The sequence below is a fragment of the Phyllostomus hastatus genome, unplaced genomic scaffold, assembly GCF_019186645.2.
Source record: "Phyllostomus hastatus isolate PE091 unplaced genomic scaffold, TTU_PhHast_1.1 phas_contig_948, whole genome shotgun sequence".
NCBI classification, from domain to species: Eukaryota; Metazoa; Chordata; class Mammalia; order Chiroptera; family Phyllostomidae; genus Phyllostomus; species Phyllostomus hastatus.
In genome coordinates, this window is record NW_025333993.1 from 6,505,124 (window position 1) to 6,526,168 (window position 21,045).

At 46.5% G+C, this 21,045-nt stretch overlaps 1 protein-coding gene across 6 annotated transcripts in view; it reads right to left on the minus strand.

The window, feature by feature from the left end:
- TTC3 (tetratricopeptide repeat domain 3) overlaps positions 1 to 21,045 on the minus strand; it is a 110,527-nt gene that overhangs the window by 24,057 nt on the left and 65,425 nt on the right. For all 6 annotated transcript variants that reach the window (XM_045852415.1, XM_045852413.1, XM_045852416.1 and 3 more), the window contains 8 exons: positions 19,009 to 19,260; positions 16,916 to 16,962; positions 14,836 to 14,892; positions 13,839 to 13,912; positions 12,947 to 13,108; positions 6,865 to 7,963; positions 5,836 to 5,901; positions 433 to 582 (listed from right to left, as the gene is read on the minus strand). In XM_045852415.1, coding sequence (XP_045708371.1) covers positions 433 to 582; positions 5,836 to 5,901; positions 6,865 to 7,963; positions 12,947 to 13,108; positions 13,839 to 13,912; positions 14,836 to 14,892; positions 16,916 to 16,962; positions 19,009 to 19,260 — 1,907 coding nt within the window. The remainder of the gene's footprint in view (positions 1 to 432; positions 583 to 5,835; positions 5,902 to 6,864; positions 7,964 to 12,946; positions 13,109 to 13,838; positions 13,913 to 14,835; positions 14,893 to 16,915; positions 16,963 to 19,008; positions 19,261 to 21,045) is intronic.

The following is a 21,045-nucleotide window of genomic DNA, read 5'->3' on the forward strand; positions in this document are numbered from 1 at the left end:
AAAAAGCTAAAGCACAGAGGAGTGAGGTCGGAACCGGCGCAGAGCCCAGGGTGGCTCTGCCCCAGCCGGCCGGGCGGCAGGCCCCACACCCCTGCCCGCGAACGCTACACTGCCCGCCTCTCGACATAAACGCAGCTCTAACCTGGAACGTGCTCACCAGAAAACAGTCTTGGTTCGTCAAGCAAACTGAGCTGGAGGTAAATGAAAACCCTACTTCCAGCCCTTTTCCTACATGGAACTTGCGGAGGTTCTAAAACACTGCGAACAACACCGTCACGTTGGTTATGTCAGAGAAGGTGGAAACAAGCGGTGCCGAGAAAGAATCTGGTGTTTGGCCAAGACGCACTAGCTCAGCTGATGGAGCCACGCAGGCACAGGTCTCCTGAGGAGGCCACCTGCGGGCACAGGGAGGTGCGGGACAGACAGAGTCACCTCGTTTTCCTCCATGCTCCTCCTCAGTTGTTCTTCCAGGTCCCGGATCTCCTCGGCGCCCTGCAGTCTTGTCTTCGCATAACTTTCGCACGCGTCCTGCAGCTGCTTCTGCAAAGCGCGGTGCTCCCTTTCAATCTGGGACATGTCCCCCTGAAAGGAAGTGAGAAAATCACCCGTCAAAGCAGTTAAACATGCTTGTTTCTGATCTTGCTCTGAACTGTCTCTGAAAATGAACGAAGGAGAATAAAAGGCAGATAAAAAGGTAAGGGAAAGGTCAAAGGTCACAATGATTCAAGAAGTAAAAACCCCTGGACGAGGTTTATTAGCAAAGCCGCCTCTTTTTTTAGAAAAAGTTCTTTGTATTGCTGGAATTTACAAGAAAACTTTTCAATCTGTTCTATGATTAGTTCTGAATACTTAATCTATTTTACTGTTTACTGTTATTATCAAAAGTTTGATGTGAATGTCATTCTCCACAATCAACATCAAGAACTATTTTTTTAGGTTTAAGAAACTATGTATGTTTTGCATATTTTAGATCTGAACAGAAATTATTAACTTTGGTCTTACTTTTAAGTGTTTTAAATGGACATTTGCTGACTAAAAAACAAGTTAGAGTATTATCAATCGTTTTCAGTTATACAACTATCTCGTGGACCAATTTAAAACAAAAGCAGAAGCCACACTATAATGTGACATAGCGTTAAACCACCAACACCATTTATGTCAGTATCTTTAAAACCCTTCCTACAGCTAAGACTGGCAGCCATCACACACCTGCATCTGGAAGGGGCATCTGTGTGACCCCACACTCCTCTCTGAGCAGGGGACTGCTCTGCCCAGATATGAGGGTCTGGGCAGCCAGGCTGTGGAAATCGATCCCAGATCCCAGATCCCAGCAACGCAAACCTGATCCATCTCCCCCAGCTCCTGCACCTCCAGCATCTTAGCACCCCCAAGTGTCAAAAGGCAGGAAATGAAGGTTTTGAAATCCTGTGAATCATCAGTTAGGGACCCGTGAACTCTGGCCCAGTGGCCGCACATGCCAGTGTGCTGGCAGTGTCCGAGTTTTGTCTGTCCAGCCTGAACATTCAGCACGATGGCTAGAGACCGTGTTTAAATAATAAGGTCAATGGTCCAGCTCACAATAACCCATTAGCAAGACTTTACGGGTTAAGATTCTATTTTTATTCTTAATTCAGCAAAAGGTTCACAATGACAGCAGCACGGTACTAATTTACATGCCCCAAATCACCAGCACACACAGGGAGAAAGGTCCACGCCATCTGTTACTACATCTGGACTTGACCACAGTGCTGGGAGAAATACGTTATTTTCACCTTTCAGAGATAAGAAAACCAAAGTTCAGGAAAATCAGGCAATGTCTCCCAGTCCCAGACGAGAGCAGCAGCCCTGGGAGTTGATCGTTAAGTCTTACTGGCTGAGAAGTCACAAGCCGCTCTGCTAATGTCAAGCTCCTGAAGCTAAGAGTTAATTTAATATAAAGTGTCTGTGAAATTTTCCCCACACTGAGGGGAATATCTGAGCGTCAAAGATGCAAACTCATTGAGCAACAGAGCATCCCTGGTGCAGAGGTAAGTGTGGTGTAAGAACTCAGCACCGGCCGTTCTACTTGCAGTATGTTTGTGTCAGCAAAAGCGTTCACGACAGCACTGTGTGGAAGTGTGAAAAGCTGACCCAGTCCACATGTTCAGTGATAAGACAGCAGCAGTCAAATGATCACACATTATTCATACAGTGAAATACCATGTATGCCTTAAAAATGATGGTAAAAGCATGATGCACACACACAAAGAGAGAGAGAGAGAGATGATAAAAATCCTGTGTTTGCTGATATGGGGAAAAAAGTCCAAAATAAAATAACACTGAAAATTTCAAGTACAACAACACGTGGTATGATACCATTTTTAAAAAGCATTGCTTACTTAAATGTTAAAATAAGGCCTGGAAGGCTGCATATGAAAATATTAACCTGGATGATGGGAATAGAGATCATTTTCAATTTCTCTTTCATAATTTTCATTATTGTTCATTAAAAAAATTTAAGGGCCCTATATTATTTTTGTAACTGGCCAAAACTATAAAGCTCCCTGTGCCAATAGTAGCAACACAAAGTTCTAACCTTACTTCATCCTACTTATTTTCACACCTGATCTTGTACACCAATGCCTGTGAGTAATAATAGAAGTGCTACATTTTTAAATAACACTGTAGTATTTCATTATATGAATACACTATAACTTATTTAAATAGTCTGAAACTTATGGGTATTTAGACTGTATTCAGTTTTTTTGCTGACAAAAATACAAAGGAAACAAATACACAAATATCCTTTTTCACTGGTCTCTGCATATATTTTATGACTGCATACAAATTCCAAACTGCCTTCCCTAGAAACGTACGGGTTTTTTTAAAGACTTTATTTATTTATTTTTAGAGAGAGGGGAAGGGAGAGAGAAGAGAGGGAAACGTCAATGTGTGGTTGCCTCTCATGCGCCCCCTGCTGGAGAACCAGCCCACAACCCAGGCTTGTACCCTGACTGGGAATCGAACCAGTGACCTTTTGGTTCACAGGCCGACACATAAACCACTAAGTCACACCAGCTTGGGTCAGAAATGTAAATTTTTACATTCTTTCAATAATATACAAGTAACTGTTTTAAATTTCAAGTGGGAGCCCTGGCTGGCATGGCTCACTCTCTCCCTTCCCTTCTCTCTAAAAAAGTAAATATTTTTTTAAACTATTTTTTCTTTTATTGTGCAATGCCTAGTCACATCCATTCACATTTCTATGTTGTTACTCATTTTTTCCTTATTAATTTATAGAAACTTTATATGTTAAGCAAGTAAATTAGTACACTATCTGTCTTATGCTGCAAATATTCCTAGATTGTTGAGTGTTCACGTCATGTGTATTTGTTTATATACACGTATGTGTCATATGCTTATGTGTATATATATAGTGTATATATATAAATATATATAAATATAAATATAAACACATACTCTTTGTCATGCTGTTTAGTAATCTTATGAAAAACTTTTCCTTTTTCCCAGGTATTTTTATGGATCCATTTTAAAACATTTAAATCTTTGACCCACCTGGAATTAATTTTGGTATATAGAAATGAGATAGAGGTCCAAATTAATTTTCTATATAGCAATGCACTTCTCCTAATACCATGTATTTAACAATCTATTTTTTTGTTTACCAACAATTACCATTTTTATCATATTTTAAATTTCTGTATTCTTCTGTTCTATTGGATTCTTCTTTTTCTTTTTTTAAATTATTTTTAGAGAGAGGGGAAGGGAGGAAGAAAGAGAGGGAAAGAAACATCAATGTGTGGTTGCCTCTCACGTGCCCCTCACTGGGGACCTGGCCTACAACCCAGGCATGCACCCTAACCAGGAATCGAACCAGCAACCCTTTGGTTCAGAGACTGGCACTCAATCTACTGAGCCACACCAGCCAGGGCTACATTCTTATTCTAACAGCCAATCTATGTACTAACATAGATTTATGTTGTGTTTTGATATTTGGCTGTACAACTCCCTTCCCTATAATTTCTTTTCCATGGTCACTATTGATGGTTATCTTTTCACATGAAATAAAGAATCACTTTGTCCAGTTTCCAATAAATCCTGTGCAGCCGCCAGCCACTAACAAGGCTGCCAAGATTCCCGCCTCCTGGTATCCATGCTCTCATAGAATCTTCTCTTACAATGTATTAGGGTCTGTGTGGCCAAAAGAACACAGGAGAACTGAAAAGAACAGTGACTTCCTAAAGTGGACTGTTACAGCCATTGCTACTCCTGCCTTGGGCCACCCAGTCTGGGCTGAGCCAGACCCCACGAGGGCACTCAAGCAGCCCCACGTGGAGGCAGGCCCACAGGCAAGGAGCGGAAGCCCCCGGCCAGCAGCCAGCACCGGCTTGCCAGCTACGTGAGCGAGACGGCCTGCAGGCAGGCCCCCGGCCCCAGCCGCTCCGTGCAGATAACCGAGTCCTAATCCGTATGTTGACGGCAGCTCAGAACAGACCGACTGGACCCCCGGGTCCACCGGCCCCTCTTCCCCTGACTCAGGAGCCGTGAGACAACAAAGACTATTGTTTTAAACCGTTACATTTTCAGGTAATTTCCTACACAGCAACATACAACTAATACCTGCTGTTCATGTCTGTACTGGGATTGCCTTAAATTCAAAGCTGAGGGAGAACCAATCTCTACAATAGGTAAGTCTTCCTGTTCAACACCTTTTAATTCACTTAAGGTTTTTGTGTGTTTCTCATAGCATTTTACAGTTTTCTTTCGTAGATTTAGGTACTGTATCTTTTTGTGGCTATTGAAAATGGAATTTTCTCTTCCAGCACACTTTGGCACAGGTTGTTTGTTTGTACACACGGGGATACTGTATCCAATCAAGAATTCCCTTACATGTTAATATCAGGTTTTCAGGTGATCGTCAGAACTTCCCAGGTAAACAACCCGAGTCTCTGTGAATACTACTTCTTCTTCTACCTCCCCTTTTATAACCTTATTTCTTTCTCTTATCTAATTTTGCCAGCTGCTATCTCCAGGGTAACAGTAAATACCAATGGCGACGTTTCGTCTTTAAAGAGAGGCGATAGCTCTGACTTAGGAGAGAAAGACCCTGGCACGCTGAGACGTGTTCATCTACTTCCGTCTCATCATGAGCTTCAGTCAAGAAAGACATAATGAATTTTATCCAGTACCTTCTTGGCGATGATGGAGTTACCAAGTAACTTTTCTCTTAAGATGTATCAGCAGAGTAAATTATACCAATAGATTTTACCATTCAATCATTCTTTAAAAAGTGAAGGTCTTTTTCTTTAAAGATTTACTTATTTATTTTTAGAGAGGGAAGGGAGGGAGAAAGAGAGAGAGAGAAACAACCATGTGCGGTTGCTGGGGGCTGTGGCCTGCAACCCAGGCATGTGCCCTGGCTGGGAATTGAACCTGCGATGCTTTGGTTCAAAGCCTGCGCTCAATCCATTGAGCTACGCCAGCCAGGGCACTAAAAAGTGAAGGTCTTTGTAATGCTTTCTCTATCAGTCCTGTGAGTAAGCTCTTATTTGCAAGCTTCCACAGGCTCATCATATCAGTTAAACAATAAAGCCATTATACTATGAAATAAATACACTAGGAAAAAACTCACCTTCTTCTCTGCCTCTCCTTCCCAAATTCCAACAACAAAAATAAAACAGTAATTTTTTTTATTATAATCTAAAGCTTATTGCATAAAAACATTTCACGTGGAATTAGATGGCTCCAAAATCATTCTAGTCACTTCCGTCTATTCCCATTTCGTTAAATTAACGCAACTTAAACCTTTAAACAGCCTAATACAGTTGGACTCACCTGTTGTTCCTCAAAAGGACCGTACGGCTCAGTATTGACTTCTTGATGTGCCCCATTCCCGGACACCTTTGGGCGAAACAAACACTCAAGTTCAATCTATCTCGACTGCTCTATTAAAATAAATCCACTAAGTAATACAATTTAAAGACATGCTTACAATTTTCACAACGGTGTTTTTTTTTTTTACCATTTAGATGACAGTCTATGCTTCCTACGGATATTTATATTAGGGAAGAGCTAGCATTTACAATTAGTAAAAATGAAAATGATTTTGATTCATTACTCTGAACGTATTTTTTTCAAAGCCTTCTGGAAAATAGAAAACTTAATGAGTAGGGGGATAACCCTACGAGGATGTAATGAACGCATGCCCTGTAAAGTTAACTACGGAGGAACCTAAATCCATTCTCCCTCTTGGCAGGAAGGAGCTTCTGTTCACCTCTCTCCTGTCTCTCCACGTTGGCTGTCCGCTGACTCCCTTACCGCTCCCCGCCCCCCGCCCCCCGCTGTCCCGGCAGGGGAGACGGGCACAGGCAGCCCAGACCCATCCTCCTTCCTCTTGGAGCTGCATGTGCAGAAGGCACACTGTGCCTCCTTCTCTACCCAGTACATCCCACGGGGCAGGCGCCTGCGCTGGGAGGCCCCATGGTCCAGCACTGTTGCGCCCGGGTGCGTAAGCTGGGGTATTTTGTGAGCTCCTGCTAAGACGGCACTCTCTACCGTGCCTGTAGTAAGTACTAAGGAGATCTTTTGGCTCCCCCTGCTGATTCTTCTACCTTATTTTTCAACTGATGCAAAACTGGGGTAGGAGACAAAGGTGTTATTTACTAAGCCCCCAGAAGTCTTTCTGACAGGATTCCCTGTCATGCCGTATAACAGGGATCATCTTCTAAAAACATTTGCAGGTGCAAGCTTTAGTAACCACTGTCTGATCAATCACTTTAAAGAATTTCAGTAGCTACGATGGCGATGAGGAGTGAAAACAGCTAACTTCAGTGTGAGGGCGACTCCCTCCTATGTAAGTCGTACCTGCACGGCAACCGTGCGTGCATGGGCGCCGTCTGTCGCTTCGCCATCTGTCGCTTCGTCGGTCCCTTCTGGCTCTGCCTCCCCGTAGGCATACTCTCCACTGTGACCGACATCTCTGCTGGGCTCACTAGAGGCGGCATCAGCGCCCTCTGCGATGCACTGTGACTTTCCTGCCATCTCCAGGCGGTCGTACTGCATCTGTGCTGCAGACGCAACCTGGCTACCAGGGGCACGCTCGGCATTCAAGCGAGGGTCCTCAAAATACACAGTGGCACTGTCATCGGGTCTGTCACCGGCCACGAGAGTCGGCACCCCCGGCCCTGATCTCTGCAGCGGATTCTCAGACGCAGCGGCGGCCCCGGGCGTGTACGGGTTGGCGCGCTCGGGCAGTGTCGGTAACACGTTTATGTACGCTGGTGGTGTCTGGGTGATGTCGAACCCCCTGAAGGGGAGGAACGAGCTGTACCCCGTGACCAAGTGCGCTGGCGCCCAGTAGGTTGCCTTCACGGCGTCGGGGGCTGGCTTGGGAGAGGGAGAGGGGGCCTGCAGGGGAGCCGCGTCCTCAGGGACGGGCTCGGGAGCCTCGGGAAGGACGTCCTCGGGCCTCCCCTCCTCGGGCTTCCCCTCCTCCTCGGGAGCAGATGTCTGAGAACCCCCAGATGCTGCCTGTGTCGCTTCCTCGGCTTCCCCGGCTGGCTGGGGAGAACCAGCAGGTGCGGGCTCGGGCTCTGCACCCTCCGGGGCCGGCGCTGCAGACACACTGGCCGCTGGCTCGGGCGTCACGTCTGATTTAAAGTCTCTGAACATGGAGCTCAGCGGCAGTGTGATTCGCAGGAACTCCCCCGTCACGGAGATTTCCTCTATCTTCCCCTTGCCGTTCTTCTTCTTCCTCTTCTTCTTGAGCCGCGAGGCGTACTTCCGCAGGGCGATGCAGTTGTCGATCACCACGAACCGAGGGCACTGCAGGAGGAAGGTCCTCAAGCCTCCGGCGTTGGCCACTATCTTCCGCGTCTCCTCTGGGAAGAACTCGTATTTTTCACAGAACATCCTGTTGCTCATTTCCAAAGGACCGTGCTCCTCCAAGAACTGAGAGAAGTAACTTGGAAAAAAAAAATTGCATTTACGTAAATTGTAAGAAAGTACTTTCATATGTTCATGTAAAAAAATGTATTTCCCCCCAAATTCTCCTAAAGCAAATACCATCACTTCCAGCTGACCTCAACTCCCCCCCAAGAAACATCACACTTGTATTAAATCACTTTACTCCTATTACATCTGAGAAAGGCTAACTGCTATCAATGATACTATATATAAAATTTTGTTCACCCCTCAGAAAATACCCCTTAATTTTTAGGGGAAAAAAAAAGGAGAGGGGATTAAAAGTTACTTTATAAGTTTATAATTATGCAACCTATTTAAAAAGCAATGAAAAGAAAATTTATTCAAGAAAAAAAATAACCAGAATATAATAACAAGAATGTCAAATAAGAGGAGGAAATAAAATGTCAAAAAAAAAATCCTACTGGAATTTGCATATAGCACGTCTATTATAATTTTCCTGTTCAGGAATACGCAATGACTCAGAGGTACTGGAATCAATCACGTTTGACCAACAGAGCAACACAGGACAGGATCAGACCCACAGACGCAGGGCCCGCCTGGCCTCTGCCCCCAGCCCTGGAATGGGTGTGCTCCGTCCAGTTCTGGGGTCTTGTCTTTTCCCATTCTTGTCTCTGGCTCCAAGGGGCTTCTCCTCCATTTGGATTCGGTATTCAGTTTGTAATGGTGAGTAGCCAGCAAAAAAGACACACACCACGTACACTAAGAAGGCTTTTCAAGAGCAAAACTCTCCAAAGAAAACTTCCTTATACACGAATGCTAACCAGGAAGACGAGCAACTTAAGAGGTAAAATCCACACTTTCTGAAGCAGAAGAAAGCTACCTCCCGTGCAGAAGCCACTGCGGATAAACGCGCAGGAGGGACAGTTACGGACAGCTGGCCTCCATGCAAACACACCTCAGTGTTAGTGAGAAATCTCTGAACGCAGAAGGGGTCAAGGAGAGTGAAGCACAACGGAATAAAGCACTGTCGTCCCAGGAACCGTGATCCGTACTGAGGGTGTTGGCTGATCAGCACAGAAAAACAGCACCGACCCCGCGGTCGGTTGGAAGAGACACCTTTCGGCTGGCGCTAAGGGCCACCAAGCAAGAGAAGAACAACTGTCCCGTGGTGGGTATGTGTGTTTGCTTCTTCTCTCCACGATGAACACTTGAGAGGATCACTGACACATAAAGCTTTTTTTCTACCTGCAGTAAAACACTGAAACCCAGAACCGGGTAACTAGAGAACAGAGACCACGTGGAAGAAAACCACTCTCTAGGTCAGCCGCGAGCTGAGCAAACAGCCAGCAGAGCAAAGGGTGCTGCCGGCGGCGTGGTGACCTGGAAGCCGCCGTGCTCCCGAAGACTGGTTAGGGGGACAACGGCGCTCACCCCGCATCTCTGGGTGGGGAAGCAGATGACTCAGAAGCTCAGTGCACAGCACGAGCACGGTCTGGAGGCTTTAAAACACGCTGCATACGCAGACGTTTAAAAGGTCTGACGGGACGGGCAGCGAAACTTAGCTGTGCTTACAGCTGGATGACAGAATTCATGGTAGTTTTTCCCTTTAAACTTTAAAATAAAATATTATTATTATTAATCCTCACCCGAGAATATGTTTACTGATTTTAGAGGGGGGTGGGGAAGAGGAGAAACACCAATCTGCTGTCTTCTCTACACGCCCCGACCAGGGACTGAACCTGCAGCCCAGGTATGTGCCCTGACTGGGGATATCGAACCTGCAACCTTTTTTTTTACGTGCATGGGATGAAGCTCTAACCAACTGAACCAACCACCTGGCCAGGGATGAACTTTTCTTTATTTAAAAAAAATCCATAATAATTTGTATTATTACTTTTATAATCAGAAAATTTTTTTCCCCAAAGAAACAGAGCCTTCACGTTTGTTCGCTGGCCCGGCGGCACTGCATCTTTCACACGTCCGCAGCGGAACAAGACTGGGTTCAACAAGCGTCCCGGCCCAGAGAGAAACAGCATTGTAACTAAACTGTGAATAAAATTTTTATAGTTACTGTTATTTGAAATGAAATCCAAAATGAAGTTCAACTCTATCTCTTTTCTGGCCTTGAAAAATAGTCTGTTTGAGGTAAACACTGGGTCCAAAATAACACAAACGGGATTTCTCCATAATCCACTGAGTTACAGGGACTGGGGTCCATCGCCCACGCACGCCGGACGCCTGGCCGGGGCGCTGGCGTGAGCCGAGGGGAGGGAGGCCGCAGCTCCGACGGCAGACGCTGGGGACCACGGAGGTGAGCGGGCCGGCAGGGCCATCGCAGCTCCGCCAGCTCACACACTCCCTCCTGCCACAGGGGGCGCCCTTTCCCGAGTCTTGACTGCAGCAGGGACGGCGTGCCTGTGCTGCAGCAGAACCAGAGCGCACACTCGGCAGGCACGCTGGGCTTCACGGGAGTCAAAAAAAAAAAAAAAACAAAAAACAAAGAAAACTACAAAAAAAGTAACTATACCAGCAACAGTAATAGAGGGTACGTATACATGTCTACAAGGGCACATACATTTTCATGACACCATTCGTGTTTTAAACAGTCACTGATGGACTGCCAGAGGACCGGCGCCTGCCGCTGCCAACACAGGCAAAGGGACAAGGGTGGACAAACACTTCGGAAAGTGTTTCCACCCTCGTGATCTGGTTGTACCCCCCTGAAATATCGCCGTTTTCCCGCAAACTCACGGTATTGCACAAAGTCATTTTCATCTGTGGCACGCTGCGGTCTGACCAGGGATCGATCTCTCTCTCCTGCTACTGGTAAGCTACACGGCAAGACTATGTTTTCTACTTTTTCTACAATCTTGCAGTGTTTGACCTTACTCTTGGTTGACCAATTAAATTTAGTTTCTCCTAAAGAGGTGCTAGGAACCCTGGCTGGCGTAGCTCAGTGGATTGAGCGCGGGCTTTGAACCAAAGTGTCGCAGGTTCGATTCCCAGTCAGGCCACATGCCTGGGTTGCAGGCCATAGCCCCCAGCAACTGCACATTGATGTTTCTCTCTCTCTTTCTCCCTCCCTTCCCTCTCTAAAGATAAATAAGTAAAACCTTAAGAGGTGCTAGGAGAAACTAAATGCAGAATACCACCTACTGATATTTAATTTGCTTTAACTATCTAAATGATAAAATATTAGAACTAAAAAGGAGTCACTAACAATAAACCAGTTCAATCCCTTACTCTAATGTGAAATACTTAAGAAAAGGTGAATTAACAGCAGTCATCCCAGTATTCTTCACTCCTGTCTGACGTTTCTTCTACTCTACACTCTTTTCATACACCGAAGTTTAGTCTCTTTTTTTTTCTTTTATCCATCGGCCAGTAAAAGAAATCATTCTTAAGCTGATCATCACGTTTATTTAAAAAAATTTTTTTTATCCTTCCTTAAAGACATTTTTTTAATTGCTTTTTAGAGGAAGAAGAAGAGAAAGAAGAGAAAAATCTAGGAAAGAGAGAAGCATCAGCTGATCGGCTCCAGCACACTCCCAGACCGGGAGCCCATCCCGCACCCAGGTATGTGCTCTGACCAGGAACTGAACCCCCGACCTCTCATTTACGGGGCAATGCTCCGACCAACTAAGCCATGCTGGCCAGGGCATCACATATTTACTCGTGAAAATTCAAAGAAAGAATTATGTTTTGAGGTGACTCTATAACTTAGTGACTTAGTCCTATTATAAGATATCAATTGTACCTCAAAATACAAATAAATCGGCCTATAAATTTTCCTCTTAAAGTTATTTAATCTCTTTCCACTAATAATGGTAATAGATTCTTTAAGAAACAAGCTCTGGAAAACTACACAGTTGATCTTCAGGTCTGGATGCCTCAAGCAAAGTCTAACACATTTTTTTTAAGATTTTATTTATTTATTTTTAGAGAGGGAAGGGAGGGAGAAAGAGAGAGAGAGAAACATCAATGTGTGGTTGCTGGGGGTCATGGCCTGCAACCCAGGCTTGCACCCTGGCTGGGAATCGAACCTGCGACACTTTGGTTCGCAGCCCGCGTTCAATCCACTGAGCTACGCCAGCCAGGGCTAAAGTCTAACATATCTTAAAAAATATTTTTGTAGCTGTTTTCATGTTGTCCTCCAGGAGTTCTCTAGCAATAGGACCCCCTCAGCACTTCAAATCTAAGGAAAACCACCAGGAGGAACCCGGAGCACAGAGCCAGACCGAACAGGAGCGGCACAACTGAGAAAGACAGAAGAAATGACCAGTCCGGGGACAGGTGACAGTTTTCCAGGAGCACAGTCAGCGGCTGACGTCATTTTCTGCGCCGGATCTGGTCCCTTAGTCTCGGAGACAGCGTCAAGCACTGCTCACTAACGCCAAGCTCAAAAGGGTAATTTCTAGATTTCTCTGAACTCGTCACTCCATTGCTTTATATACTCAACTCAGACTAGTCCGCTTCTCTTTTATTAGACCAATGGCAGGAAGTCGAGTCTCCCATGCAGCACAGGGACGCGGGGCCCTGCACGTGCACCGTCACCCCAGCTGAACCACGACCGTCGGGCACAAGCGGCGACAAGACCCGGGTACCCTTTCCCCAGTAAAAGGGGAGGGAACCCTCCACCAAGCTCCTCGAATGCACTGACGAGACAGATGCCCAGCAGATGCATCCGTGGCCACAGGGACAATGAGCGCAAAGAATCATGCTGCTCCCTGTCAAACGTGGGCCTTGAGACTCACGAGGAAACAATTGCGGCTGGAAACTTTACCAATCCTATCAGGACACAGGGCAGTTTTGGAAGCAGAAAGTATCTATGTTAGCAGCTCAAACTGACAAAAATAATAATCACTAGGACTCTAAGTTTAATAATGAAAAATTCTCAATTATATTTGTTTCGTACTGAACAAAAGCTGAAAAAAATACTTTTCTTTCCCCAGAGCTTACAAGCCTATCAATGGTTCTTCTGAGAAACACAAGGGCCAGCATTGCAGAAATGCCCACTTACTCGTACAGAGTGGAAGACTTCTGCTTTGGGTTCATGGGCCACAGCTGCTTGTCTCGGACCACGTACTCCCCGTTCTGCTGCTCCAGGAGCGCTTCGAACTCTTCCACGTCCTGCCGAAGGTGCTCGGGCACCACAAACGGGGCCTCGGGGTCTACGAGGCTCCTGATGAAAAAATACATTGTAAACAATACGCTTTAGATAACCCAGAATGATCCTGTATGTGAAGCTCTTGGAATATTGCCTGGTATGTAAGTGTTACAATTTCTCCATTTAAAGAAACCATGAAAATGACTCTGTAAAACAACTACTACAACTCCTTTAAGAAATGTTGAAAAAAAAAACCCAAACATTTTTTTGTGGTTTTTTGGCCCATAAAGATTATGATATGAAAAGTTCACTGCTACTCACTAGTTTTATTTCTTCTTACATTTGTTTGCTTCTTGAAAACTCAGCTTCAACAACCAGATGCTATTAAAAATCACTGGGAATCTAAGGTTAAACTACTAACTACATCACATATAGTTTCCAAAACAGCTGTCTCTCCTATTAGAGCAAATACACTAGTAGTTATCCATGGAACACTCTCTTCAGGGAACATTTTAAAGAACATTTTCTAGAGCTGTCCCCCAGTGTATCTCGTACATAGGAGGTTCTCCAATTTATCAAATGGATGTCGTCAGCCCTGTGATTTTAATGCAGTTTATAGTCTTAATGTTGACAAGCCCTGCTCTAAATTCAGCCAAGACAAGTCGTATCAGGTTGTCATTATAGATGCCTATCTTTAGACAGAGAAGTTAGGGAAACCACAAATTTAAAGTACGTTCAGTTAATATCACTTATTAAGTTAAAACATCTGAGTTAAAATGAAGCATAAATTAAAAACTGTACTTACTTAAGGTCTCCACCTGAAGCGACGGCGTCATTGCTAGATGTTACGGAGCTTGTTCCAGAGCCAACTAACATAGGCTGGTTTAGAAGACAGAAACGTGACGATAATTTTCTACCTTGAAAATGACACTAAAGCAAACTCCCCTCTTAGATAAACTGAAGACACAGAGTCAAAGACAGGAAAGTTTTGCTGGCTGCTCTCATCCTCCCCTAATATTTGTTCACTTTTCCGACCCCTGTCCCCTATCTGACAGCCATGAACAGCCTACTGTAGACTTAAATTTTGAGTCTAGCAATTCTGAGGTTCTGTTATAATGATTAGTATGCACCATTTTTATTTTCAATATTTTAAAAAAGATTTTATTTAGTTTTAGCGAGGGGAAAGGAGGGAGAAAGAGGGCGAGAAACAACGTGTGGTCGCCTCTCGGGCACCCCCTACCGGGGACCTGGCCTGCAACCCAGGCATGTGCCCTGACTGGGAATCGAACCAGCGACCCTTGGGTTCATAGGCCAGCACTCAGTCCACTGAGCCACATCAGCCAGGGCTATTTTTAATATTTCAGATAATAGCTCTACTGGTTGTTGCTAACAGGAATCATGTCTTATACAGATGGTAACACTAGGGCACAGAAAGGTCAAGTAACTTGCTAAAGGTCACACAAGTAATAAAAACAGCAATAAAAATAATAATTAATCGCGGGTCAAGATATAAACTCAAAAACTGCCTTGGGCACCTACTGTATGACAACCCCACAAAGTCCTACATTGTGACAATTGTTTTTACTGAGGAGTATTCAGAAAATATTTAAAAAATGGAAGTTTCTTTTAAGAATTACTTATATACAATATGAACATTAAACTTCCTCAAAGTGTAGACTGGTCAAAATATCTTTAAAGCCTAGAAAATTATCTCAACAAAATGTTTCAAAGTATCCCAAGAACTGGTTAATTTACATATTCAATTATTTTAGATAAGAAGGAATACAGAAAATACTCTATACCTTTGAATCTTTCAGTTTCTTTTTCTTGCCTTTGTTTTTGGTCTTGGTAGTATGAACCTGAAAAATGGGGAAAAAAAATCACTCAACACTCAAATACATCATTAGGAAGCTACCTTATATTAGAAACATACTGATTTTCACAGACTGGTCGTAAGTTGAATTACATAATATTTTTAACAAAAAGAACACAACTGGGTGTCAGCTCTAATGTTATGATTTATAATCGAAATTATGAGAAAGTTCAATGGTGCCTAATGTTACAACTGAAATTACATTTGTTCCAATATTTTGAACTCATTTTCAACAAGGTTTATATTGTTTCAAGTAATTAATCAGCCTTTTAAGGTAATCCCAGTAATCTGCCAACAGTACTTTAATGACCTTCCTTCTACTAAGGCAAACCAGACCTCCCGCACCTGGCCAGACACTGGGGCACAAACAGAGAATGCAGAAGAAGCAGCATCTAACCTCTCACGGGCACGTTAGCTGTGTTTCCATTCTTAGCTGGGCCATATTTGATAAGATTAGACTACGACAAAATTTCAAATATAGATGATCTGATCCTAAAAATCACTAAGCAAGCCATTTTCTGTTTGAAATCTGCCACAACTGTTGGGGTCCGCCCTGCCTGGTCTCAGGAAGCTGCAACTCCCCACCCCCCACTCCCATGGCTAGGGCTGAGTAAGAGGCCTCAGAACCAGGAGACACTAAGGAGACAAAGCTTACTTCCCTGGCATGAACGCTGCCTATTCTGTGCTGGTCCCCAATGCTTGATCAGTTAGCCAATGACGGGTAAGGTTCCCCAAGGGGAAAATCGCCTAAGACAGACATGATCATGTGGAGGCCTCAGGGAAGAGACTCAGGGGGCTGTGGAAAATGGGGGTGATCGACATCAACCCCTGCCCCCTAGGCTTTGACAAAGCCTGAGTCCTTGTTCTAGCTGTGAGAAATCCAAGTCTCCTGGCTGCCTTTGTCTCCTCTGCCCGACGCAGGCCTGGGGGAAACAGCAGGGGCGGTGCAGCCCAGACCAGAGTCGGCGGACCCCCGGGGTCATCAGGCCTGGGACATAGAATATGCAAGATCCTGTGAGACCTGCTTGCTGGAGGATGCTCTTGAATGAGAATATGAAGGCATGGGCAGGAAACGGGACTAGCCTTTTAGGTCCTGTAGTCTTTTTAAATGATAAAACCCAAAAATCTCAGCCCAGAATCCCAGCAGGAGTTCTGTCAGTCCCTTTGAAAGCTATCCATTCCTTCAATCTTCCCTGCCAGACTGTAACCCACAAACCGTGTCTGTGTTCTTCACAAAAGCCTACTCAGGCGGCGACTCAGGGCGCTCTCCACTGGAGAAAGTAACCATGCCATTCCTATTCCCCCACAGGACTCGTCTGTGTGTGTGTTTTTCTCGTGTCTTGAGCATCTGCAGCCGCGATGGATACTGCTGGCCGGTATCCACCGCACACAACCGCTCAAGGAAGACAAGTCTGGAAATATTTTCAGCTAAACTCAATTTGGAGCTCCTCAAAGCAAAGTCTCTGTTTTCCTTAAAGAGCAAAACAGTAAAATTGTCACCATACAGATGACTTCTCATTTTCTAAAAAAATCCTCACCCGAGGATATGGTTATTGATTTTAGAGAGAGAAGAAAGCAGAGACAGAGAGAGAGAGAGATCAGTCAATTGCCTGCCATACATGCCCTGACGGAGGGTTGGACCCACAGCCTATGCATGTGTCCTGACTGGGGATCGAACCCACAGCCTCTTGGTGTACCTGACGATGCTCCAATCAACTGAGCCACCTGGTCAGGGTGATAACCTTCCACTTTTATGCCAGGAGATAATCCAAGATTCAGTTGTGAAACGTTTCGGGCCAGTGTCTAATGTAAGCTTCTGAGTTCGCTGACTGCGGTTCCAGTTCCAACAGGAAGATGGGGACCAACTCCCTAATGAACGGTCCCTGTTACCTGAAGGGCTGCAGACTTGGTCCCACCCCCGAGGCGAGCAAACACTGGCCAGGGCCCTCCCCTCTCCCTTTGGCTGGTGCAAGTCAGAACATGACATGTACAGTGGTCAGACAACTTACTGGCATGTCGTTGCTGTCTTGTTTCCTCAACACGGTGCAGCGGCTGTCTGTGGGGCGACAGAGAGGGTTCGGTGAGGAGACGGAACATCGACACCGCCATACGACGCACCAACGCCTTAAAGGAAACCACCCCGGATCCAGGAGCACGACTCGGTTGTACGCCTTACCTGGCTTGGACGCAAATCTAGTTTAGACACCGAGAGTGACATGACTGACTAAATGGGAAAACAACTATGAAGCATGAGAAACGTCAATCCATTTTCAGTGTAATCTGTGTGCCTTCCAGTGCCAAACAGCGCTGGTAACCTTACTGAATATCCTTTTTCACAAGATCAGTGGACGTTCTAACTTTTAAGAAATATAACCATTTCTTGTGGAAGGAGATACACTTGGAAATGCCTGAGGCAAAGGTGCAAGGCAGAGCTGTGGGACCCCGGCACCTGTGGGCCCGTCAGCCGGCGGGGGCTCCTGACTGTGTGACTGAGAGCGGAGGGACAGGCAGGGCCGGATGGCCTGCGCGTGCTAGGTGTGGAACACAAGGGGCAGGAGAAGTGCGGAGAGTTTATGACTGTGTGCTTTTTCGTTGTCTCGCTGTGTGACCCAAACACGCCTTGGGATTCGGACGCTGGGTCCCAGGGCAGCATTTCAGTACTGGCGGCAGCTAAGGAATGGCAGTGAACGCAGGCCGCCAGCAGCACCCCGCTGTGAGGCCGTGTCCTGGAGAGTGGAGCCGTCTGTGTGTGAGTGCGCTCCTGCCTGAGAGCCACAGCGGAAGTGAGAGCTTCAGGGTCCCCCGTACTGCGTGTGAACTCGGAAACTTTTGTGTAGGGCCAGACCTTTGAATGCACACTTGAAAACAAGCAGCGTGGAATTTAAAAGGCTAATGCCCAACGATAAAGTAGACTTCTGATGCTGGGAGACAGGGGAGGGGCGCTACTGTAAGACATACATGTAGTAGAAAACGTAAGACATTCAAATTAACTTAGAGTCTAAAACGTTAGAATGTTGAAGCAAAAGAGGACGACGCAGATGAAGAAACGAAGAATCAGGAGCAGCTAAGAAATGAACTACTAGCTGACCTATCCTGCCGAACTGGACTCCGAGCCTGCACCCAGACACACAGGCGCCCGGACTGCCCCCCACCCTCCCCTGAGGCTGGGGGTCACCCTGTCCCACTGCACCTCCGACCCCGCCCCACGCCAGGCTCTCCTCCTCCCAGAGAGAATGCACACGCGCTCAGTCCCCGTCTGAGCCCACGTCACCGCCTCCCTCACTGGTCTCACTGCCACGTGGCGTGGGCCTTCCTCTCACGCCCTTCTGTGGAGCCTGAGGCCCTCGGGGCGGGGAGCGGTGTCAGCATTTCTGAATTCCTTGTTAACACCTAGCGGGGCCCTGAAGCAGCAGTGAAGCCAAGCATTTTAGCAAAATGAACGGGGGAAGAAGCTGCGCCCCAAGCCCCTTTTCCCGGCTGGCGGGTCCGGGCTCCGCCCGCTGCAGCCGGTGTGCTGCGTGCTCCGGATTCCGCACACCCGCTCTGCCAGGCCAGTGCTCTCCTGCCCGCCACAGGTCAGACCACGTCTCAGTAACTCCTGCCAAAGGAACACGCAGTCTTTGCCACGGCACTGTCAAAGTACCTGAGTGAGAACAGTGGTGCGTGACGTGCCCCTCTGGGCATCTCCACACCACTCCCTTCGGCAGAGGAAAAAGTTTTGATTTTGTGTTTTTTTTTTAATTAATTTATTTATTTTTAGAGAGGGAAGGGAGGGAGAGAGAGAGAGAGAGAAACATCAGTGTGTGGTTGCTGGGGGCCGTGGCCTGCAACCCAGGCATGTGCCCTGACTGGGAATTGAACCTACGACACTTTGGTTCGCAGCCCGCGCTCAATCCACTGAGCTACGCCAGCCAGGGCCAGAGTAAAAAGGTTTTATGACACGAGGAAAAGTTGCTATTCTTAATTGCTAGCCTCCTCCAATGAACCGGTTTTGCCAGAACAATTTCCACTATTTCTTAAAAGTATTTAAATAAATTAGGTCCTGCACAGATTTTTTTCCCCCCCCACAAGATTCGGTCTAATACACACCCGGCCCGCTTACCCATGATATCGAAGAATTCGTCTAAGGCGGCGTGCAGAGCCGGGAACTTGTCCCGGTGCTCCTCCAGCAGCCAGATCAGGAACCGGGCGTCCTCCGACGCCGCGGGCTCGCAGAAGTACTCCAGCTGCTTTCCTTCCATCGACGGCAGCTTGTGGCCGTACTTCTCGTTCCACAGGAAGGTCAGGATGCTGAAGTCCAGCTCCTTCACAGACGCGCCGTAACGGGAGAAGAACGACCCGGCCGCATCTAAGCCTGTGATAAAAACAAAGCGCAAGTCAGAAGGGAGAATCATGGGCTGTAAGAGCACATTCACCGCATCTTTGAAAATGGTTCCGTTACGATTTGCCTACAGTGCAGTGAAAACAGGTAAATACTTGAGAACAAAGTTGTTTAAGATATTACGCATATCAAAAGCACCATTCAACAGACATGACAATTATAATAAGTATTATCTATTAGTTGAATAAGGTGGGCTAAAGGCTTCTATTATTATTTTTATTAGACTTAGGGGAAAAAAAGGCATTGAATTCCTTTCAAAATAATGCAGTAACTTTTCACTAATTCATAATGACTTTCATTCCAGTTAGTACAAACCAGCAAGACTCCACAATGCTTTTCCACATATGCTCCATAGTCAGGAAACATCAGTCATATGGAAAAGCTTCCCAGATGCCTTTAAAACAGGGAACCGGTAAACCCCTCCCTCAGCATCTCCAAGAACCGCTCCATATCCCCCAGAATTGCACGGCTCCTAACACTCCTCCCAAACGTCAGGGCATCCACCACTCCCGGTTTGTTCCTCCTTTCCGAATCAGAAAGAGGGTGGCTGCAACCCCATACACGGCCACTGGAAGTACGGCGAACCCTGGCTACCCACTAACTCAGCCACGGAGAGAGAGGCAAAGGGTAGCTCTGCCCCTCTCCCACGAGCCTCTCCTACGGCACAGGCACCTCTTACAGGGGCCGCAGGTCCTCAGCCAGCAAATGCGCCAACTCCTGAGCCCCAGTCACCCCCCGCCCCCCCAGCAGCTGTTTCTGCCCGAGGAAACAGTGGGCAGGCAGAGGTTGTGTTGCACGAAAAACTGTGATCGTCAAACACCAGAGTCAAGGGCCACATAAAACACTCATACAACACAAGGTTTGAGGGAATCGCCTCGGAAGAGATACCACACTCCCACCCCCCTCTAAGGCTCACCTCAGGGCGCCCGCTCAGGGAGGGGGCGGCAGGTCACACCCAGGACCGAAAAGTTCACGTCCTCCCTCCCCGCCCCTTGCCCCTCCCCCGCCCGCCCTCTCTCTACCTGCCTGTAAATGGGCCTCTCACGTTAAACATGCGTAGGATGTGACTGACTTTCTGGGAGGAGAAAGTAAAACTCCAGAAAGTGAAAATTGCTGGCTTTTAATAAATATGAGCTTTACATCAGGACTGTAGTACAGCCTGACTAATGAACTGGCTTGAATCATTTTACAGGTTTGAACAGAACCTGCAACTTTAAACAGTATGTGTATCCTCATGAAAATGATACCTTTACTCTCCAGAATACACGTGAACCGTATCCAGAGCACACCCCCTCCCCCTTCCCCCATCTGCGAGCTGTAAGGTCAGAAGCTGCTGCCTACCTCGACGGACAGCGGTGAGCACTCCTGCCCGGGCCAGCACCGCCAGTCTTACAGAGCAGATTAAAGTAAGAGGTAACTTTATAACTGACTGTTGGGAACCACCCTGACTGGTATCGGAGGCTGAAATCCCCGCCTAGGCTAAGGCTAAGGGAACACCCTTGGAATTGTAAGCCAGCAAGGAGACAAAAGCTTGTGTTCCTGGCAGGAATGCTGCTTCTGCTGCTTTATTCATAACTGAACCCCAAAAAGCTTGGTCGGTTAGCCAAAGACGGGTAAGATTCCCCACAGGGGGAACGACCTAAGCCAGGCACGATCACTTTGGGAGGCCCCCCCAAAAGAAGGACTTGTGGGGCTGCAGCAAAAGGGGGTGATGGACCCTCGCTCCTCGGCTTTGGTAAAGCCTGAGTTCTCAGCGTC